Consider the following 23,359-nt stretch of genomic DNA (forward strand, 5'->3'; position numbering starts at 1 on the left):
AACACACAGATAAAAGAGGGTTAGAAAACACTTATAATGATTCTGTCTTTCATTAATTACTCATATATATATTAAAAGTTAAAAATTAGTTTTGATCTAAAACAAGGTCTATGACAAGGCATGTAATTTTTTTTAGATATAATGCTGCATATTATGTATGACCTGGCAGCAAAAGAGCTTCCTAAGGATACAGGATATAAGTAAATAAAATACTAGCTTTTGCATCTACTAATGTTTTTAATGTATTAAATGTCATGACCATAAATAGTTCTCTACATATATTTAAATACTAACACTACATGTGGGATTCCAATTCTGACAAAATATTGGAATATATATTTTAAACTGAATGACTATCTTAATTAAAGTATTTATCCTGGCTGGGTGGCTGAGTAGGTTTGAGTGTCGTCCCTTACAAAAGTTGCATGTTGCATGTTGTACATTCCCGGTGGGCACATACTTAGCCTGCAGTTTTGATGCCCCATCGGTGTGCATACAGAAGGCAACCAATCAATGTTTCTCTCTCAAATGGATGTTTCTCTTTCTCTCTAGCTCTCTCTCTCTCTCCCCCTCTTTCCCTCCCTCCCTGTCTTCCTTCCCCTCTTTAAAGTCAATAAACATATCCTCAGGTGAGAATTATAAAAAAATTAAAAATAATTATAACACTGCATAAAATTAAAACAGATTTTTCTTTCAATTACTTGCCGAGTTGTCAGAAAAGCAGAAATTTGTGATGGCCAAAAAAATAAAACAAAGGAAAATAAAACAAAAAATACAGTAAAAACAGGTATCCAGAGACAGAGCTGGTAGCAAAGCCAGCTTTGCCTTGGAGAATATTGGTCAATCCTGGTAACTTTGAATTTCTGTATTAATAGCTGTATGGACTGCCAGAAAGCCTTAGACCAGAAGAAGGATAAGGGATATGCCTGCATAAAGAGCCAGAACCCCATACAAATGTGATTTCAACTAGAACCATTATATTGGACAACTCTAGGGAGCATCTTGAATTCTTCTGGAGAGTGCCACAGAATTCACTGTGAGTAGTAAGTCTTAGACTAGTACAGTGTAGTCATGGAGAATGGAGAATGGAGAGAGGGAAGTAAACCCACTACACAAAAGAGAACAGAAAAGAAATTTTTTCTCTTGCCACTCTTTTTGATAAAGAGGTGGGAAAGAAAGAAAAATTAAGTGGTTTCAGAACCGCAAAATCTGTAATCCTGAGTTGCTAACATGCAAAAGCAAATAGCATAAATTTTCTCTGAAGAAACTCAACTTCACCTCAGGCCACATAAATTTCCCACAGATAAAGTTTCGAGTAATATGAGCTCACTGGTAAAATCACTAATCACCCAAGTAAATTAGGCACCAATAGTTAAAGCAAGCAAAGTAAAAGAAAAAAATAATACACACAGACAAACACACATCAGACTTCAAAAGACATCAGCTATTTACCTAATTAAAGAATAAAAATATGAATTTTTAGTATATTTCAAGAAATAAAACATTTGAAAATATGAACAAAAATTACTTAAATAATAATAAAAAGCATAAATAACCAAGCAGGGTTGAAAAAGAACCAGACAGACTTTCTAGAACAGAAAAATAAATTTCTTCAATTCAAATTATCTTCATGTATCAAAGCAGATTAGATAAAGATAGTGAGAAATTTAGCAAAAAGAATGATAGTATTAAAGAAATTATCAAAAGGTAGCTCAGAGAAAGGTAATATTAAAAAATGTAAAAACAGCAGTTAGACATAGAGGTTATAACTAAGAGGGTCTACGATAACAGAATGAAGAAGAAGAGATATTTGAAAAGATAATGGCTGAAAATTTTCAAAATCATTGAGAGATATGGAACTTCAGATCAAGGAATTCCAATAAATCCCAAGCAGAAATTTTTTAAAAATCATATTTAGACAATTCATTGTGAAAGGATAGTATACAAAAAAGAGATTATTTTAACAGCAACAGAAAAAGATATATCATCTACAGAAATGACAATTAGGCTGACAATTGAGTTTAATTGAAAAACAACTGGAATTCTATACCCAGAAAAATTAATAAGAGCAAAATAAAAACACTTCCAGATAATCAAAAACAAAGAGAATGCATGCCATCAATTCAGCATTAATAAATAAAATTTTAAATAATGCACTCTTGGCAAACAAAAATTTTCTGGAGATGAAAGACCATAGTTACAAAGGTAACGTTTAAACATCATCTTCACAGAACAATAATAATAATGTTTAATTTGGGGGATTAAACCCCATAGCAATATAAACTAAATATGTAAATATTATTGTCATTAGAGTCCTGTTTTTAATTATTTCCTTTCAAAATAAAAAAATGAACCTTTTAAAATTAGTATTCTAAATACAATGGATATAAAAACTGCTACTAATAAAGTTAGTAAACTAGAGAAATAGAATTCTGAAGTCTTGAAAGTATAGATACAGTGTCCCCTTGCCAATTGCTACCTGATATCAAGTGTACTGCAACAAAGGCAGGCTTAGTAGAAAAAACTGACAGAATTTTGATAGTTCCAAAAATTTTGGAAGGTTGTAAATCAGAACATAGTTTGATGTAGCAATATAATCTGCTATGCCTTCCCAAACACCCCAAATCTCCTCTTGATGTTCTATTAACCTTCTGACTCTCACTGAAATCTTGGACCTGCTCAGAGCACAACCTCTTAGCCCTCTCAGGTAACTGGTAACCATTTGTTTTTCTCCACAACCCCTGTAACCATAGTACCTGGGAGATGTATAGTTGTATTTATTGCTCCTTTTTGCTATATTCATGTATTTTCTCCTTCCTTCTACCTGAAGAACTCTATGAGCTACACTTTCTTAAGACAGTCATCTAGTATAAATTTCTATTTTTTAATTAAAAAAATTAATGTTTATGGCTATGAAGTATTCCATTGCATAAATGTGCCATATCTGTTTTACCAACTCATCTACTAATGGACACTTTACCCTTTGCAACAGCATGAAGGGCCTGGAGAGCATTATGCTAAGTGAAATAAGCCAGGCAGTGAAAGACAAATGCCATATGAGCTCACCTATAAGTGGGACCTAATCAATAAAACAAACATGCAAGCAAAATATAACCAGAGACATTGAAATAAAGATCAAACTGACAGTAACCAGAGGGAAGGGGGAGACGGATAATGAGGGAAAATAGGGGAAGGGCCATCAAAGAACATGTATGAAGGACATATGGACAAAGCCATAGGAGGTAGGATGGAGGGTGGGAGGTGGGGATGGGTGGTGTAGGGGTCTATGGTGGGGGGAAAATGGAGACAACTGTACTTGAACAACAGTAACATATGTAATAAAATAAAGAATATAATGTAAAAGCAAGAGAAATAAGTCAGTCAGAGAAAGACAAGTACCATATGATTTCACTCATATGTGGAATCTTATGAACAAACTGAACTAACAAGAGAAACAGAGACAGACTCATAGGTAGAGAGCAGGCTGACAGCTCTGCGGGGGCAGGGTTGAGGAGATGGATGGATGGAGCAAAAGAGACAAAAAAACTTAAGAATTCATGGACACAGACCACAGCATGGTGATTACTGGGGGAGGGGGATGGATGAAGGTGGATGACGGTATGGGTAGATAAATGGTAATAGAAAAAATACAGTAAAAATGTAAAAAAAATCAAAATTATGAAAAAAGCCATCTAGTGATACTCTGACACTTTTCTAAAAATCTTAAAATTTTTATCACTCATATGATGGACTTCCTCTCTACCACTCTTAGAGAAGTCAAAATCGATGCAAGTATCTGTCCAGTTTCCTGGAGTCTGCATTCCTTGATCCCTGCAATCCCAACACTCTTTTCCTCTACCTCACCTTAACCACTAGCTTTTGTAGCAACACCCGAAACCTTGTCATTACCAGTACTGCCAGTACTCCTCTCTTTGGCACCCCTTTCTATCTTTCCAGCTTACTAATTCTTATTTTGTCATGGAACAATTATTTTATCCTCATCAGATCATTACTGTCCCTCATCTTCCTGCTTACTCGGGTCAGAGTCCATAGTCTGTCACTAAAATCTCTCCCTAGCAATCTCCATCAACTCCTTTTTTACCCTTACTTTCCTGGCAAAATTCCAATTTGGATTAAACCAAACTCAGTGCTAGTTCCACACCAACAATGTAAGAGCTGGAAATGTCTGAATAAAACACTATGTCATGTGACTAGTCTCATTTAAATTTATAACCTCCAATATCAAATAAAATCTTCTTCACTGTCTGTCATTTAGTTTCCCATTCTGTTGTGTATATTTTCACGATCCTCTCTCTCCACAAACATCCAATACTCTCCCCCTCCTTGTTCAAAGCTGATAAATTTGTCTCTCAGTTCACTGAGAAAATAAAAACATACAGAAGAGAACTATATTCTCTTTCTAGTACCAATTTTCCTTTAATTGCCTTCTCTTCTACAGCCTTTCCAAGGCCCAGCCCTCCACTTCTGCACTAGATTCCTCTCCAGCTACCTAGTCAAATGTTTTAGACTTGAAGTAATTTCCTCTTTGTTGGATTATTAATTTTCTTTTTGTTGAACAATTTCTATAATTATATGGGAAATGCACATGAAAGCACACATTATATCTATTACAGTAAAAAAAAAAGACTGCTGTCCTTTCAACTATTGATCCTATCTTCCACTTTATAACAAAATTCTTCAAAATTTGCCTTTACTCATTTTATCCATTGTCTTACTCGTCATTCTCTCTCAGTTCCCCTTCAGTTAAGCATTTTCCCTCATATTTTTTCCATGGAATCTACTGTTGTGAAGTCATCGATAATCTCCATCTTGCCAAACCATTAATCAGTTCCATGTGCCCTCATCTTGCTTCACTGTTAACAACATTTGACATAGGCAATGAATTCTTTCCACCTGAAAATCTTTATTCACTTGCCTTCCATGATCTTATCCTGATTTTCTTCCTACCTCAGTGTCCACTTCTGCTTAGTCCTTGGCAGGCTCCTCCTTGACTTCCCAAAGTCTACAGGTTAGATTGCCCCAGGACATAACTGTATGCTTCTTTTCATCTCCAGGATACTCACCCTGATGTGACTTTTTCTCATCCCTTGACTCTGAATATCAGAGACACAGTGATGCCTTCAATTTATGTATTCAACTCTGCATTCTTTCTCTGACTTTCAAACACATATACAACCTCCTTCGTAACAGGCATTTGGAAATATCAAACATGTTCAAAACAAAACTACTGAATTCCTCCAAAGTGACCTTTTAACTGGCTTCCCCACTTCAGTAAATGGTGCTATCATTTTTTACTCAGATATTCAGATCAAAAAACTAGTAATATTGATTTATCTCTTTATTCCCAAATCCAACATATTTAGCAGCAGCATTCTAAAACTGCAAATCATACCAGCTTCTTCTCTCATAATTCTCTAATACCTTCCCATTAAAATTAACCAAACTTCTTACATTGGCACCCAAATCTCTGCATGGTCTGTCTGTCTCTCCTCATCTGCTAATCCCTTCCCTGTAACTTATATTGCTTGAATGACAGAAATATTCTGTTCTTCCTCAACTATATAATGTATCTCCACTTCAGGGACTTGGCAATTGCTATTTTTCCTTCTGAAACACTTTACTTCTTTATCCTCATCTAATTTAATCCTGTAGATTATTAATATTCCTGGGTATATATAACATCTTCAGAGAGACTTTTATCAGTCCTCTACCTCAAACAGCTGTTTACCACTCTATAGCTCTCTCACTTCTTACCCTCATATTTTTTCTTAAAAAAATTACAACTTGCAAAAGTCATATGTATCATTTGTTTACTTTCTGTGGCCCTTTTAAGAATATTAAGTTCTAGGAGCTAGGAATTTTGTCTTATCTACTGTTGTATACACAGGGCCTACTAGAGCTGTAGGACATGATATGGAGTCCATAAAATCTGCTCAATTAATGAATAAATAGTTCAACATGATATATAATGTATTAAAAATAAAGGAGAAACTCACAGCTAAGGAAAATAAGTAAAATTTAATTGAATAGCTTTTCAATAGAAACAGAAGAATTAGTGATGCTATGCTTGAATTTTATAATTCAATATAACTTCCACTTTTGAAAAATTCTCATTGGCATTTTCTAAGTTGCCTTCTGGAGTGCCTGCCTACCACTAGTAGTCAGGATATAAATATGCATCCCTGATGCAGGCAATATCCTTTGCATTTTTATTCATTAATCCTGAGAGAATAACCAGTGCTGGATCTTCAAGGAAAGTAAAGCAAGACTGACCCAATAACTTACTAATTTTAGAGAGTGATGATGAACTCTTCAGTTTTCTAAAATAGCATATCATTTCCAGTTGTAGAAGTAGTGTGTAAAATATATAACTCAAGAATAAAGGTAATTAATATAGTTAGTTGAAATAAGCTGAATCTATGTAAAAATTAAAAATAATTTAGTTCATGATGATACTGTACTAAAATAGGAAGTGGAAAGTTACCTTGAATATGCCAAAACATTGTTGTTTGGCATATATAGGTTTAATCTTATGTAGATAAATTAAGAAATGCTATTAATTAACATAAATTTATAAAGTGCTACACAAAATTTTAGTCAACATCTAAGTTACTATCCACTGATGGTTGTTGCCCAAAATCAGACATATGCAAGGCATTTGGTTAAAGGCCTACTGTAAAAAAAAAAAAAAAAGTTATGTCTTAAAAAGGAAAGAAAATATATGGATCATCAAAGGGTAATTTGCATAGGAACTTAAAAGTTCTTAATGTGGTTATTGCACACTATATGAGAAAATATAAACTAATCTCAAGTTTGCTTGTCAAGCTGTGTGTTTCATACTTAAAACACACATAGACATATATGTGCACACATGAAATCAGTCTTGTGTTGATCTTTCCTTCTTGAACACAACAGTATAGTATTTTACTTCCAAGCATTAATGAACCCTGATTCTCTAATCAAAATAAAACATTTGAACAAATAATATTCTCCTATTTATAATTAGTAGCACTAACACATGAGTTAGCACACTTCTTCATTTCTTATAAAACAATAACAAAAAGCGGACTCCTGTTCTTTATATAAGAGCAAAGAATAAACTGATAAGCCCTGGGAAGAGATAGTTGTTCTTGAGCATATCCTGTTTCAGATCACACCTTGAGACTCCATTTAAAATTCTAGCTTCCTTTTATGCAGAAGGAGCTCAGTGGTGGTGAACATGATCTAGGAAAAGTAACTAACATAGATTCCATTGTCCATCATTTTTATCTAGATGGAGAATGCATAGACCTTGAGAGTACCCTAATTTAGGACAGAGAACTAGAAATTAGGAGAACGAACACTGAGCCCCACAACCTATTATATTGTTGGGAACCACCCTGCCTGGTATCAGAAGCTGTAACCCCCATCTAGGCTAAGGCTAAGGGAACGCCCTTGGAGCTGTAAGCCAGAAAGAAGACAAGCTTATCTCCCTGACAGGAGCACCGCTTCTGCTCCTTCATACCTCACCCTGCCTGGACCCCAATGCTCAGTCGATTAGTCAATGACAGGTAAGATTCCCCACAGGGGGAACGACCTAAGACAGCACGATCACGTGGGAGGCCCCCAAAAGAAGGACTTTGGGGGCTACAGCAAAAGGGGGTGATAGACTCTCGCCCTTTGCCTTTGACAAAGCCCAAGTCCTCCTGCTCTGAAAGAAAATCTCTTAATCTCTTGGCTGCCTAACTTCCCTTGCTCCACCTAAGCCTGAAACAATGACAGGGTGGTGCCGTCCTGTGATGGAAAGGGTGGATTTCCCAGGTAATCAGGCCTAAGAAAGAACATGTAAATTCCTGTGAAACCTTCTTTGTTTAGAATGCTCTCAGTTGAATGAGAAGGGTCCAAGGAGGAAGATAGTTTGTTCCTTAGAGTCTTACAGCTCTTTGACCCTGACTCAAATAGACCCTCAGAGTTCCTTGTTACCTATCGTTTGATCCTTACTTCCTCTCAATGAGTAATGTGCTTTAACTGAATTCTTATGCAAAACGAACCCAAAAGCCGGTTTGGATGGTAAATCGGCGTGCTCCCCACTAGAGGGGGTGGCCGTTCCATCCCTACTTCTCCACAGAAACTGGTCTGTCTCTGTGCATGTTTTTTCTTGTGTTTCAAACAAGCCATGCGTTCCGTGATCGCTGCAGGCCGGTGACCCACGCTTCATTATATGGCCTCTTTTGCTTCTGACACATCTAGTATAAGGATAATCAAATTGTTCTCACTCAAGTGGGTGAGATAGTGAACCCTGTCATAAGTTGTTTCCCCCTTCTCTACTTTTGTCACTAGCCCAGGTACCTTGAATGGCTGACAGGAGGCTCACCTTCAAGTCCAAACATTATTTCTCATCTATTATGATTTTTGAGTCACTTTATTCAAATACCCCTAGGTGTTCTCATCTACAAAATATAGAGGTCTGTGTGTTTTCTAAGGCATATTCCAAAAATAAAATTCATTTTAAATTACATTTCAAGTTGAATTCTTATGTTCACTTATGGTTTTATTTTATTGTTAGCCTTATCCTAGAGTTAAGATCATACAACAAATAAAATAATAATCAAATTTACTTTTTAATACTAAGTAAAACAACTACACACATATAATAATTAGCAAACAAAATTATTTTTTATAAATAATCATTAAAAAAAGGTGTTCTTGATGCTGTGACCACTTATGTAGTGAGACATTTGATAAGCATGCATGGATATGCTATTGTTTAATATCACAACAGGATTTTTTAAAGTTCTTACTTTCCTCTCTGATGCTGTTCAGAGCCCAAAACAGCAAAACATCACTGTAACAATGAACGGAAAGATCTTGGATATACAGGGTCCGGCACAAATAATGCCCCTTTTTTATTATGAAATCATAAGCATGCAATTCTGTAACATAAGAGTATCACATGCAAGCACACCATATGACATTTTAGGTGAAATGTTCAAATTGCTGTCCATCTTGTATGAGACATTCATGTACCCTACCAACCACACTCAAACAAGCCTTACTTCTGCCAGACTCTGTATATTAATAATCCACTCACTTTATTGATGGTTTCTAAAACAGCATGTACTGTGAAAGGAAATGGGCTTTGGAGGCAGATGGATTGGGATTCCAATTCCAGTTTCATCCTTTACCCACTGTATAACAATTAAACACCCACCAATTAATATTTACTTTACGTGGGTAAAAATTCATTTTATTCAACAGTGCTATATTCCCAGTAGAGCTTGGCATATTCTAAACACTTATTGAAAGGATGAACCTCTCAGATCTCTATTTTTCATTAGGCAATGAGGGTAATAATGCCTTACTGCTGTATTCTTGAATAAAACGGTGATTGTTTTGACAGCCAATGGCAGAGACCATGGCACCCTGCAGGGGCTTAAAATCTGTTTGTTTCTTTCCTTGACTGGGTGTAAAATAAGATAAAACTAGGCTTTGTAAAGAGCAGATATTTTTCTCACAAAAATACTGAAGTACATTATCTATAAAAGCAACGAGACAAGATAATATGTAGTTGAATATCAACTAATTAGGTTTTACTTTAGGGGAACTTTTGATTATAAAAAAATGCTCTTTTCATCATTCCCTTGTTCCTGCAATTATAACCAATGACGTTTTCTATGGGCATTGTGTCATTTCAATTAATTAATTTGTGATCAGTTTCAAAGGGATTCTTTTGCTCAAAAGTAAGCTGTTTTGCTAGATTCCTTGATCCTCGAAATCAGCAACAGAGTCATATAGGATCTGGCCGAGCCATATAAAGATGCTGATATTTGGGCATTGTGATCTCCAGGAACAGCAATTCTGTATGGTTCCACCAGTTGCTAGTCAATAAATATTTATTTTTTACATGTAGGACCGAAACAGTAACTTTAAATTTAGTTGTTAATTCTCAGCACACCCTATAAAGTTGACTTAAGAGTGATGCTCCAATAAATGATTATAAATATAAGCAATACATTAAGATCATCAGGCAAAACATCTTCTTTTGTGCTGTTTGCTCTTGCACCAGGGAAACCAAACACAAGTAACTCCTCGCTTGCCCACGCACCATTCAGTCTCTGTAAAGTCCCCCTGCTCATTCCACCTGACTCCTTAAGATCCAGGTCAAATGCTCCCTCCTCCTCCTGGCTTCCCCAGGATGCCCTTTCTTGTTCCCACCCCACACTTGTATCCATATACATACCTCATTAGAGTATAGGAATCTATTCTTATGAGTATGTCTCTGCTTTTACCTAATTTGAAAGCAAGTAATTATCAATTTGCAAATTTGCAAGTACATTGGAAAATGTCTTTAGTTTCTTAAGGCCTTTCATTTGTAAAATTTGCTGATTTTTATTTTGGAGTTCCCTTATATGCAAATCATACTTTTAAAAAGTTTGCATAGCAAGCCTTTCCCCACACTTCTACCAGAAAAAGCAAATAAATTCCTGGATTACACGAAATGGAATAATGAGGGGTTTTAGATTAAGTAAAATAGAAACAATATAGCAATTGTCAGACATGTTTACTTCATCACTGTGTATTATTAAGTGACCAAACAAAAAACTCACCAGTCTCAGCTGTCCGTATGGACAGTAAAGAAGATAGTTGATTGCCATGGCCCAGTCTGGTGTACGATCTCACAGAAATGTTATAGAGGCTGTAAGGTCTTAAGTCCCTTAAAATTATATTTGTTGTTGAGGTGTTTTTCATAAATAAAGTGTCTATATTTTTATAGAGAACTTCATACGCAACAATAATCCCATTGGGTTTCTCAGGTGGTAACCACTTCAAACTTATTTCATTTGCAGTAACATCAGTAGCTTTCACATCTTGAGGGGGTGATTCTGGTTCTGGGGGAAGAAAATAAATTTTAAATACATGTACTTTTCTCATGGTCATTGCTTCAGACACTGAAGGCAGCATGAGGTAGGTGACAGCACACAATACCACTTGCTTTTTCTATTAAAACTGCACTGGATCATCTTACCGTCTTCTGGAGTTCTCACAAAGATGTCATTTTCTTCAGACAAAGAACTTTCTCCAACATGGGTTGAGGCACTCACTCTCATTTTATATTTTGTGTATTTCTTTAACCCTATAAAGACAATAGGCAATCTGTTTAAATTCCTTAAAATAACACTCTTAGATTAATGCCACTGGACATAGAAATGGTGAAACTAATTTATTTGGGAGGCTGACCACCCAGGCCAGCTTCCTTATAATGCCAATCTTCTAAGATTCCTTGGGCTTGAGGATCTTCCCATGTTGATGATGTTTTAGTTCTTCCCTAAAATATTAATAAATAATTTTAGGCTGAAAGATAACTTTTGGCACACTGGAAGGAGTATAGCTGACTTGGCACAAACACCACACCAGCTGGTTACTTCAGCCGAGTTTCACATTCATTCCTTTAAGACTTCAATACTGACTTATTTGAATATACCAGGCATAAAATTCCCTGGGCTAAGTATATTCCTAAAATACTTGTGATCTGATGGTTTTACCTCTTTGCAGACAAATATAAAGGAGAACACATTTACTCAAGTTCTTTCTTCACCTATTTTTAAAGATATCCATGGCAGCACAGCACAACAAAATCTGGAATGAAGACACACATGTCCTGCAGGGCTTAAAGCACAAAGAGATGCATATTTTCCATCAGAGTAGAAATGTTTTTTAAGAAGCAAAACTTTGTTCTACCTGTTATGAGAAAGCTGTTATCTACAGTAGTCATCTGGAATGCTCTGTTTGTATCCAGTTCCATTGCATAAATTGTGTAATGAGTTATTTTTCCATTGGGATATTCTGGAGGATCCCAATATAACAAAATAGATGAAGAACTAATATTTTTATAGTTTATAATCTGAATGGAGCTTGGCACTTGAAAAGAAGAATGAACAATTAATGTGGATAAAAAGAAAAAGTATTAAAATGTGCAAGAGCAATAATTGCAGGCACTTATTTCAGAAGCAGCACATTCTTACCTTGCTCAAGCGTCCTCACATTGAGAACCGTTGGTGGTCCCTCTCCCATGATGGTGAAAGCAGATACACTAATCATGTGCTCAGTGAAAGGTACGAGTCTCCTGATAACGTAAGACAGCTGTTCAGCAGCAATGTCAATGGTATACTGGTTCCATGTAGCTCCTATTCAAAATCATTTTTTTAAAAAAAAGAGGTGTTTGGTTTCATGATCAAAATTATTTTTGCTCACTCAGTAAAATCTTAAAACTGATTTCATGTTATTCATTAATCTCTCCATGTACTCCTTTATATGAAATGTAGGTGTATAATTAATAATAAATATGCTGAATACTTCCCAACAATATCTATAAACATTTTGTGCTCATAATGTAGTTTTGCTAGTTATTATACAGTATTCTAGACCATGAGATAAGTATGTCAAGAAACTATAACTTACTCAAAGGGACTGGCTAGGAATTTTGTCTGAAAAGACAGACTAGGCAAAGATATCAAATTGAAATATTATATCATTGCTAGATTATACTGTGAAACATAGAAATGAGGCTTTATATCTGAACTCTAAATTCACTATACCTTCACTAAATCCAGTAATATTTTAAAGCAAGCCTGTTTGGATAACTGATACATAAATCTGTCTGAATAAGGATTTCAAATAATGTTAGATTTTTTTGTTTATTTAAAACTTGTGCTTCCAGTAATGTAAATTAGCAAATAGGCCAAACTTGAAATGTTTAGGGAAACATCTGTGTCAGAAACTGTGGGCCTCTTAATTTGTAGCATTGCCCCCAGTGCTCTTAGCACAGAAAAATGAATGAATCGGTGAATGTAATAAACACATATTGAAGGTAATGTGATTTGCTTGTCTGGTTCTAACATCAATAAAATAACACTTTAAATTTGGAACAGGACAAATACCAAATCAGAGAAAAAATAAGGAAAATATTCTTCTCACTTAGCATTTCAGAAAAACCAGAGATAATTTAAATCTGTGTTTCCTAACCAAGTAGTTTTAATTTGTTATGTATGACATTCTTCTTTTAGAAACAAAAAGATCTATTGACCCTGAAGAGCAAGTGTATACACTAATGACATCACCACTTCGTCGGGGTCACCTACACCTGTTTATCACTGCATGCACTGGAGTTGTAACTTTCTGACCTATTTACCTTTAGTGACATCTGAAAACCTATTAGTCAAAAGCTGCAGAGAGTGTGAGGCCTGTAAATGATTTGAAGATATGTTAATCCCTCCCCATCACACCTGCTTTGGCAACTGTAATAACTGATTGTCTATGCAGCTTGGCCAAAGACTCTAGGGTGCTACTTTCTCTAGGAGGAAGGTCAGATGGGTTAGAAGGGGCCAGCTTCTGCCTGTGTGGCATTTCCATTTGCTGCATGAGGGTATCCAACAGTGAAGAAAAAAATCTGACTCCAGTCCATGAACCATTAATAATGTGGTTGAACTTTAAGCTAAGGTTCATATCTGTGCTAGCTAGCACTGGTGGTTTAAGTGTACTTTATAGAACATAAAAATTGTACCTACCAACTGTTGAATGCTGGTCTTCAACTCTATTCCTCATTGGAAATTTGTTATGTGGATAAGTGTTATACATAACTGAGGCAATCGCGTACAGGTCAGAAGATATCTCTGCTGAACCCTCAAATAATTCTGCCATCGAATCTACTGTGTTCACAGTCTCTGGAGCGATGTACTGTAATTAAAAATAGTTGCTTGCAAAGACTGCTTATAAGCATTACACTTAATAATGACTTCACTAGAGTATTAATTTAAGGAACTAGTAACTTTGGAACCATGCCTTTTAAAAAGATATTATTTCCATGACTCCTGTCTCCTTCAGAATCCAAAATTTAATTCTGAAGCTACTAAAATCCTGCATCATTGTAACACACTGTGACCACTACAATCTTAAGAGACCAATACCGGATTGTAGGAAGAAACAGACATTTGTTTCTGACTTAAGGTACTGTAAATCTCAACATCCTCCTGCAAAGACCTCAGGACTAAAATATTTTAACGGCTTCCTTTACCCCCAAAAGGGCAATATTCTAGGCATACTGTTTCATGACAAGTGTGAGAGGCCTACATGACTGCTTAATACATGTTAGTAACAGGAGTTTACCCCTGATTGAGTGAAGTTACAGAAATGAACAAAACTGCGTGGCAATGCTTCTCAATGGACCTATGGGATATTTGCAGTAACTGCCATTGTTCCTAGATCCCATATGTATTCCACACAGTCAAGTTCACCAAAGCGGCAGATGTTGATGTAAAAAATATCAGGAGCAGATTACAAATATTTAAAGATTTTTGTTAGGATGACAAGAGGGCTCTCTCTCTTTTTCTTCTCCACACAGCATAGCTGGTTGAAACGGGATGGGAAAAGGGTGTTTTAGCCAAATACCATCAGGGATTTTGCACAGATTGTCAACCCTAAGAATAAGGCTAAATATTAATCAATGGAAATGTTGCTTTAAGAGACTTAATGACCAAATGCAATGTGCGGACTGTGGATTCTCACTAGAAAATACCTAGCAATGGAGGCTTTGAAGACCATCAGGGAAATTTGAATGTGATCTAGGTATTAGACGATACAAGACAATATTAATAATTTTGTTAGTTGTGGTAATGGAAATGTTGAGTGAATTAAAATATCCATTTTTTAGACATTTGTAAATAGTTAGACATGTAGGAGAGAAATCATGTGAAGACTATACTTCATTTTAAAACATGTTCACAGAAGTAGCATAACTACAAGAGAGCCAAGGAAAGAATAGCAGGATGTTGATAATTATTCAGTCCTGGTGATGGGTAATTGGAAGCTCATTATTCTCTTTTCTCTTCTTTCTGGCTGTTCAAAATTGTCCAAAGTAAAATAGTTTTGGAAAAAAGGAAATGTTTCAAGAACTACTCTCTTTTCATCTATTCCTTTTCAAGTTCTGCTTCAAAACTCAGCTAAAAAAACATTTATTTAAAATATACCCTATTTATTCTCAATTATAATTCATAATTTAGATTTTATTTTATAAGTTTTGGCACAGCTGTCTTTTAATTATCTTATACACTTGATTGGGGTTATATTTGCTTACAAAACCAAAAACAGGGTTTTTCATTCCTTAGTAATATAAAGCATGTAGTATTTTCAAAAAATAAGAGACGCTTAGGGAAAAAAATCTCAGGAAAGCAAAACATTTTAAAGCAGTTTATTTAATTAAGTGTCTACAAAGATAGATCTTTTAATTATTAACTTTTCTGAGAGATAAAATAATGGAGAAAAGAGTCAAGAAAATCCCAGTTCTCCAAATGGTATTTTTGAGATCAAATTATCTAAATCTTGTTACACCTTTACCCAGAAAAAGGTACTGTGATGAAAAGCAGGGGACACCTATGTGATCTATTCTAAAAATGTTGTGTTTAAAAAAAAACCTCCAGAAAGGGTACCCTCTATGGGACAAGTGAAGGTCATCTGCCTTCCAATGGCCCCTCCAGCTCTCCTCCACAGGAAAATCAGGGAGGGCACGCAGCACAAACACACCATTCAGAGATGCTCTGGAATCCTAGTCAGGAGTTTATGCCCAAAGCTGTTTCCACTATCAATTAGCCACTTTGACAATCTACTGTGTACAAACCGCTATAGAAGGTACAATGAGGTAGCACTAAGAATTTCCCCCTGAACTATGATTCTGCATTAAATCTCTCAATATTATGCCCATGTCAGATAAATTATTATGAGCAAACCATAGGATCCCATCAATTAACTAGGTGAAGCATCTCTGTTGACATACTGCCATTTCAAGTTAAGAGCGAGCCTGTATACTTGTGATGATCAGCAATTCTCCAAAATTCTGGTATTTATTGGAAAACCCCTCCTTTACCTGGGCAATGATTTGATCACTGGTTTTATAGTAATCCAGAACATAACTAATTAACTAATTGCCATGTAGTGATAGTTCTCATATTTTGACTTTATAAAAAACCATTAGACATTAATCAGGCTTTTTTTTTTTAGAAGAAAAAGAGCCCTGGCTGGTGTGGCCCAGTGGATTGAGCACCAGCCTGCAAACCAAAGGGTCACCAGTTCCATTCCCAGTCAGGGCACATGCCTGGGTTGTGGGCCAGGTCCCCAGCATGCGGCAAGTGAGAGGCAACCACACATTGATGTTTCTCTTCCTCTTTTTCCCCTTCCCTTCTCCTCTCTAAAAATAAATAAAATCTTTTCTGAAAAATAAAAATTTAAGAGCAAAAATTATGGGCAAGAATCAGAACTTAAGAAATAATGGGAAGGGGCAGAGTACAGCAGAAGTAGAAATAAAGGAAATACAAAAGAAGAAAGATCCATTGCAGTTTCCAAAAGTTTGGGACTCATTGGGTTGGTGCAGCATTCTCACCCTAAGACATTCTGTGTTTGGTAATTTTTGTGTTGTAAGGAGCTGTCATGTGCACCGTGGGAAGTTTAGCAGTGTCTCTGGTCCTTACCCACTAGAAGCACGTTCCTAGCTGTGACAATAAAAAATGTCTTCAGAGATTCCAAATGTCTCCTGGAGAGCAAAAGCACTCCCAGGTGAGAAGAACTGAGTCAGGGAAAGTCATAATTCATCAACATGAAAGCCCTCTTATAAGCTACTCAGGAATCTTTGGAATTTATGTGAAAGAATATAAATCCTGAGAGTTAAATTACAAACTTACCTGATTAAACCAACTAGATTCTACATGTAATAATCTTCATTATAGTTAATCTGATTTTATTTAAAACAAACCCAAAATATATATCTATCTATATATCCCTAAATTATATCAGGCAATTTAGACTCACTGGATGCAATCTGAATTAAATTAATGAAAATTTAGATTTATTGTTAAGAAATGCCTCTATATTTTATTATAGACAATGATGTGATTTATGTTATCTATTATCAAGCAATAGTAAAAATACAAGTTTGCAATTTGCAAATGTTTGGAAAGCTCCTAATGGATATTGTATCATTCTGCACATTATCTGAGTGAAAAAAAATCACTAAGGCGTGCTTCTGTTTGCATCTAATGCTCAATAGACTAAAATTATCTCAAGCATCCTAAACTGTTATTGACTCCCTCCTCAGCCTCATTCTATAGCAATTGGCCAACATTTAGCTGGCTTTCCTTTCATGATAAACTTGAGAAATATTTTGGATAAAAAAATGTATCCGTATGAATCTCAGACATTTTGCAACACTAAGTAGCAAGCTGACGTCTTTGGGGAGAAAATGTCCCAGGTTCTTCTAGAAGAGCGAGTACAAGGTGGGATCTGAGTGTGAACGTCAAGCAAAGAGCAGTCCATGGAGAGATGACTTTCGGGCACTTCAGACTTCAGTCTCAGTAGAATGAGACCCCAGAGAAATTAATTTTGTTCTTTGCATTGACAGAAGTAGGAAATCTACCCAAAAGCAGAAAATAATTATGTTCAACTTAGTTCTAGTAAAACTACATAAGGGATATTGTGTTCAGCCAAGTAAGAGGCTCACTGACAAAAAATATATATATGGGACACTAATCAATAATAGAAAGAACTTGTAAACGATGACTAATAAGAAACTGAAGGTGTTTCTTGTCAGTCTTCAAATGATAAAAAGTTAAATCAATAGATATTATTATTACTACTGCAAAGACTAACATTTAAAGTTACCATGTATCAAATACAGTGCTGAACACTTTTACCCATGGGCTATCACTTCGCTATAGCACAGAGATAGATATTAGTATCTCCATTTCACAGTCACCTGTTCAATTTCACATCAGCAATGTTAGCAGAGGGAGGATTGGAACACAGTTCCCGGTTCCAAATCTCCACATCAGGCTGCTATACTCTACTGTGTGGGTCTAGACAGGAGACAGGATATGTTAGTAAGTATTAGAGGACAGATATTTCAGTTCAAAGTAGTTAAGAGCAGGGTAGCTTCTTATTCATCTACACGTTTTCTGTATTTAACAGAATAGCTGAAACTTTATAGTTACTTACTTCATAAATACTTGTGAGACCATAACAAGGAATGTTTTAAAGTTTATTGAATAGGAGCTGCTACTGTAGTGCATGCCCTGTTATCAGAGCTGACCAAGTGTTTTAGAAGAGACTGGATTCCCAATCATTACTAGGGATGTTATAGATGAGATTCATGTGTAAGTTTGGAAGATGAAATAAAATTCTTAAAACTCTGAGGTTCAAGTTTCTAATGTATTTTTCAAAATATCTGGTTAAATATTTAAAGCAAAATATATATTTTGGCTTGTTTAAATAATCCCTATTCATTAAGAAACAAATAAATCATTAGGGGGTCACTAGGGAAACTTTCAAAAAGGGTGATGATATCACATTAAGCTTAGCATAAAAGTATATTTTAATATATTTTTTAAAGTTTCATTCTCATGTAAACTGAGTAAATGTCCCATAGTTGTTTTATCCACTCATCCACTGATGGGCACTTGGGCTGCTTCCATATCTCGGTGAGTGTAAACAATGCTGCAATGAACATAGGGGTGCTTATGTTCTTCTGAATTAGTGTTTTGGGTTCCTTCAGATATATTCCAAGAAGTGGGATCTCTGGGTTAAAAGGCAGATTCATTTTTAATTCTCTTGTAGTATCTTCATACTATTTTCCACAGTGGCTATACAGAAGGAATACCACTCAACCATAAAAGAGAAGAAAGTTTTACCATTTGTGACAGCATGGATGGACCTGGAGAACATTATGCTAAGTGCAATAAGCCTGTCAGAGAAAGACAAATACCATATGATTCCACTCATATGTGGAATCTAATGACCAAACTGAACTAACAAGCAAAACAGAAACAGACTCACAGAGAGCAGGCTGACAGCTAAGGGGTAAAGAAGGTAGGAGTGGAGGGATTGAGCAAAAAGGAAAAAGGACTCATGGACATGGACAACAGTGTGGGGATTGCTGGGGTGGTAAAAGAGGACTAGATAGCAATGGGAAAAATAGAATAAATTTTTTTTTAAGTTTCATCATCATGATATATGTACATTGCTTAAAAAAAAGTGATAAAGGATTTACTGTGAAAATTCCTATCCATTTTTTCCACTATTAAACACTTGTTTTCATTTTTTATGGTGTTTATTTCTAAAATCACTAAATGATATGCTTTTATACATCCTGTTAAGACTCACTTATGTTAGACAGTATCTATAGACTTTCTGCTGTAGTGAAGAGTTAGATTACATAAGTAGATACATACACATCTTCCTGAGCTATTATTTTATTACTTTTATAATTTAAATTAATATACCTATTATTCTAATGGGTATGTGAAATGTAAAATAATAAACTGAGAGTGTGGTGGATAACCTTTCAGGTGGTCCCCATTACCCCTACCTCTTGTTGTTTATGGTCTGGTATAATCCTCTCTTCTTGAACTGGGTGAGGCCTGTGATTTCCATCTTACAAACAAAATAAGACAAAAAAGATGGTATTTCCCTCCCATGATTGCATTACATCATATAGATTCTCCTTGCTGGCTTAAGGAAGTGAATGGCCATGTGAAAAAAACCGTGTGAAACCTCTGTGGGCTAGAGTTAGGGTAGTCTCCTTCCAAGAGCCAGCAAGAAACCATGCTCTCATTCTATAGCAAAAAAGAAATTAAATCTGTCAAAAAACTGAGTGAGCCTGCAAGTGGATCCCTCCCTAGTCAAGCCTCCAGATGAGAACACAGCACAGCCAGCCCCTCGGCTGCAGTGTGGAGAGTCCCTAAGCAGAGAACCCATCAAAGCTCTCTGGACTCCTGACCCACAGAAATTGTGAGATGATAAATGCGAATGGTTTTAAGCCTGTGGCAAATCCTTCTACAACAATGGAAAACTACTAATGTAGTGAGATAACAGCAATAGGCAAGTGTCTGTGCAATTCTGAGCTGGAGTGGAGACACAAGAATGAAATACAGATGTACGACTGTCGCACCCTGGAGGTAGAAAGAACTGGCCTTAACACTGAATGGCTATTGAATGCTAAGTATAACCCAAGTCAGAGCTAACTGACTCCAGCGTTTCAAGCCTTCATGAAACCTCCTTCTTGCGTGTCCTGTGGGCACATTCACTGGTCCCCGTCACTGTCCCAGGATCTCTGTCTAGTGTCTGTTCCTTATCCCAACCTCATTCCTTCTGATTATGAACCAGACGCTATTATCCCAAACAACATTTTTGTTTTGCTTTATAGAGTAGATGAGTTTAGATGTGACAAGCCCTGGCAGAACATTCCTATAAATGGCTGTAATTAGGAATGCAGAATATTGGAGATCATTGTGGAAAGCGAGGCAAAGGAGTCACACACATGGCAAGTGGTAATTGAAATGGGGAGATCCTCAAAAGAAAGTGCAATGAGATGCCTGAAAATAGGGACCTCTGGAACACTTTTATAAAGGAGTCACAAAATTGTAAAAGAGAGCACTAGCTTTTACATATTCTTCAGTGTTCATTGTATCCAGGCAAAATTTAGCAAAGTCACAGTATTTAAAATGGAGAAAATAATTGTGTCAAAAGCTGGGAGAAGTGGAGCAGAGGAATGGATTTGGAGGAGACAGGAAGATGAGGATGGTTAAAAATATGTACCACTTATTTGACACTTAGAAGGCTATTGGTGACTTCTAACAACATTTCAAGGATTCAAAGAATTTTTGACACAGGGCATGAAGGACACATTTTGCAAAGTTTAAGAGAATGCTCTGGCTGGTGTAGCTCAGTAGATTGAGTACAGGCCTGTGAACCAAAGGGTTACTAGTTCAATCCCCAGTCAGGGCACATGCCTGGGTTGTGGGATATGGGGGCATGCAAGAGACAACCACACATTGCAATTTCTCTCCCTCTCTTTATCCTTCCCTTCCCCTCTTTCTAAAAATAAATAAGTACAAATAAATAAATAAAATATTTTTTTAAAACGAATGAACACAAGGTGGCTGAATGGATAACAAAACAAGACTCTTACATGTGCTGTCTACAAGAGACTCAGACCAAAAGTAAAAAGGTAGAAAAAGATATTTCATAAAAATAAAAATGAAAAAATAAAAAAGCCGGGGTAGCAATACTAATACTAGACAAAGTAGACTTAAAATAAGAGACAAAGGACCCAGTAATTCACTTTTGGGTATATTCCAAAGAAACCCCAAACACCAAATCAAAAAGCATAGGCATCTTTATGTTCATTGTAGCATTATTTACAATAACCAAGACATAAAAACAGCTTAAGTGTCTGTCCATCAATAGATGAGTGGATAAAGAAGAAGTGGTGTATATATACAGTGGAATATGACTCAGCCATGAAAAAAAGAATAAAATCTTGCCATCTGCAATAACGTGGATGGACTTACAGGATATTGTGCTGAGTAAAACAAGTTGGACAGAGGACTACAAATACCATGATTTCCCTTATTTGTGGGATCTAAAAAAACAAAATAAACAGATCAAAAGCAGACTCATATAGATACAGAGAACAATTTGATGGTTGCCAGATGGGAGGGGGTCAGGGAAATGGGTTAAAAGGTGAAGGGATTAGGAAGTACACAGATTGATAGTTACAGAATAGTCATGGAATGTAAAGTACAGCCCAGGGAATATACTCAATAATATTGTGATAACTGTATAATGTTGAATGGGTACTACACTTGCTCAGGTGCTCACTTCATAAATTATATAAATGTCTAATCACTGGGTTGTATACCTGAAACTAATATATTATTGTACATCAACTGTAATTGAAAAATAAAAAAAAATATTTTTAAAAAAGAATGAATGAAATAAAAGAGTTCTTAACCTAAGGAAAGTACCAAGGTCAAGGAAAAGGAAAATAAATGAATACATTAACCCAGAGGTTTTATCTGTTATCTCATGTATTCCTCAATTGATGAGGTGGGTATATAAGCCCTGCTTTGAAAATGAAGGCATCAAGTCTCCAGAATGTGTTTGTCCAAGTTCATAGATGTAGAACAGTTCAGGGCCAAGGCTAGGACCATGGTCCATTTGAATTTAGAGCCTCAACCATATCTGTCTCCTGACATCAACCACCTGCAAGGTGAAGCCAAGCTCTAGGAAAAGGCCTGATCTAATTAAGAAAGATACCATCACAAAAAAATAAAGAGAAGTATAATGTCTCATTTTATCAAGAGAGGATAAGGAAGCTAATATTGAGTGCCAACCAAGGTGAATGGTCCAATGCCATGATTAATAATCACATCAGAAGCTGCCGGTTACAAAAACAGTCATAGGGGTGTAAAGTACAGCACAGAGACTATAGTCAATAACTCTGTGATAACTACGTGTGGTGTGTCAGATGGGTACTAGACTTATCGGAGTGATCACTTCATCAGTTATACCAATGCCTAGTAACTGTGTTGTACACCCTAAACTAATATATTCTTGTATGTTAACTGTAATTAAATACTTTAAAATTTTTTTGTAAAAGAAAAATCTTTGCTAAAAAATAATTACAAGTCACAATTATTACCACAACACTTACTATCTACCAACTACAGTGCAAAATTCTTTATATACATTAATCCGTGAAATCCTTATTACCAACCTTTTGTTTTGCTTTAGGGACTCTTACAATCCCTGTTTTAGAGAAAAAGAAAGTGGAGTTCGGAGATGCCAGGCCAACTTCCCCAAGGTTAAATCATCAGTAAAGGCAAAACCATGGTTTATACCTAAGTCTTCTTTCTCTCGGGTCCACGCTCTTAATGTCTCTGCTGTACAGCCCAGTAAGTGACCAAACCCAAACGTGCGTGGTTCCAAAGCTGGTGTCCTGTCTACTGTGTCACAGGGATTGTGGTTCACACAGATGGAAGCAACCTTTAAAGAAGCCTCTCTAGAACCTCTTTGCTTTAAGAGAAAAAAGCAAGTGTGGCTGGCCATTCAATAGATGTCATTAGCAGAAGTGGGAGACCTGTCACCTAACTCCCCCAGAAACCTGTACCTAATTTAAGACCTTCTCAGAAAAGTAAAGGGTTAAGTTTTTGCCCTCTACCTAAGAATCAGAGAAATCATAACTCAACATCTTTTCACAGAAGAAAGGAGTCCACGTAAGATTAAAATGTAACCCTAGTCTGGAGATGGTGAACCATTTGGAGTAGTAAGTCCTGAATGACCAGTGCACTGAGCACCTAGTAAGCTCCACTTCCAAATAGATGCCAGAAATAGAGGAAGGCTGGGATTAGAAAGACAGTGAATAATAAATGTGGGAAAAATAACTGTGCTCAATTAGAGAAAGCAGTGACTTTGAACCTAAACAGTGGAAGCCAAGTCCTAAATAAATAACCGCTGAGGAGTTACAAGCTAGTCCTGG

At 36.1% G+C, this 23,359-nt stretch overlaps 1 protein-coding gene across 1 annotated transcript in view; it reads right to left on the bottom strand.

Annotated features, from left to right (window-relative positions):
* PTPRQ (protein tyrosine phosphatase receptor type Q) overlaps positions 1-23,359 on the bottom strand; it is a 250,188-nt gene that overhangs the window by 149,685 nt on the left and 77,144 nt on the right. Inside the window, exons 27-31 of the mRNA XM_036018637.1 lie at positions 13,566-13,734; positions 12,024-12,185; positions 11,740-11,919; positions 11,027-11,134; positions 10,608-10,889 (exon numbers count right to left, since the gene is read on the bottom strand). Of these exons, the coding sequence (XP_035874530.1) occupies positions 10,608-10,889; positions 11,027-11,134; positions 11,740-11,919; positions 12,024-12,185; positions 13,566-13,734 (901 nt within the window). The remainder of the gene's footprint in view (positions 1-10,607; positions 10,890-11,026; positions 11,135-11,739; positions 11,920-12,023; positions 12,186-13,565; positions 13,735-23,359) is intronic.

The sequence above is a fragment of the Phyllostomus discolor genome, chromosome 2 (genome assembly GCF_004126475.2).
Source record: "Phyllostomus discolor isolate MPI-MPIP mPhyDis1 chromosome 2, mPhyDis1.pri.v3, whole genome shotgun sequence".
NCBI lineage: Eukaryota > Metazoa > Chordata > Mammalia > Chiroptera > Phyllostomidae > Phyllostomus > Phyllostomus discolor.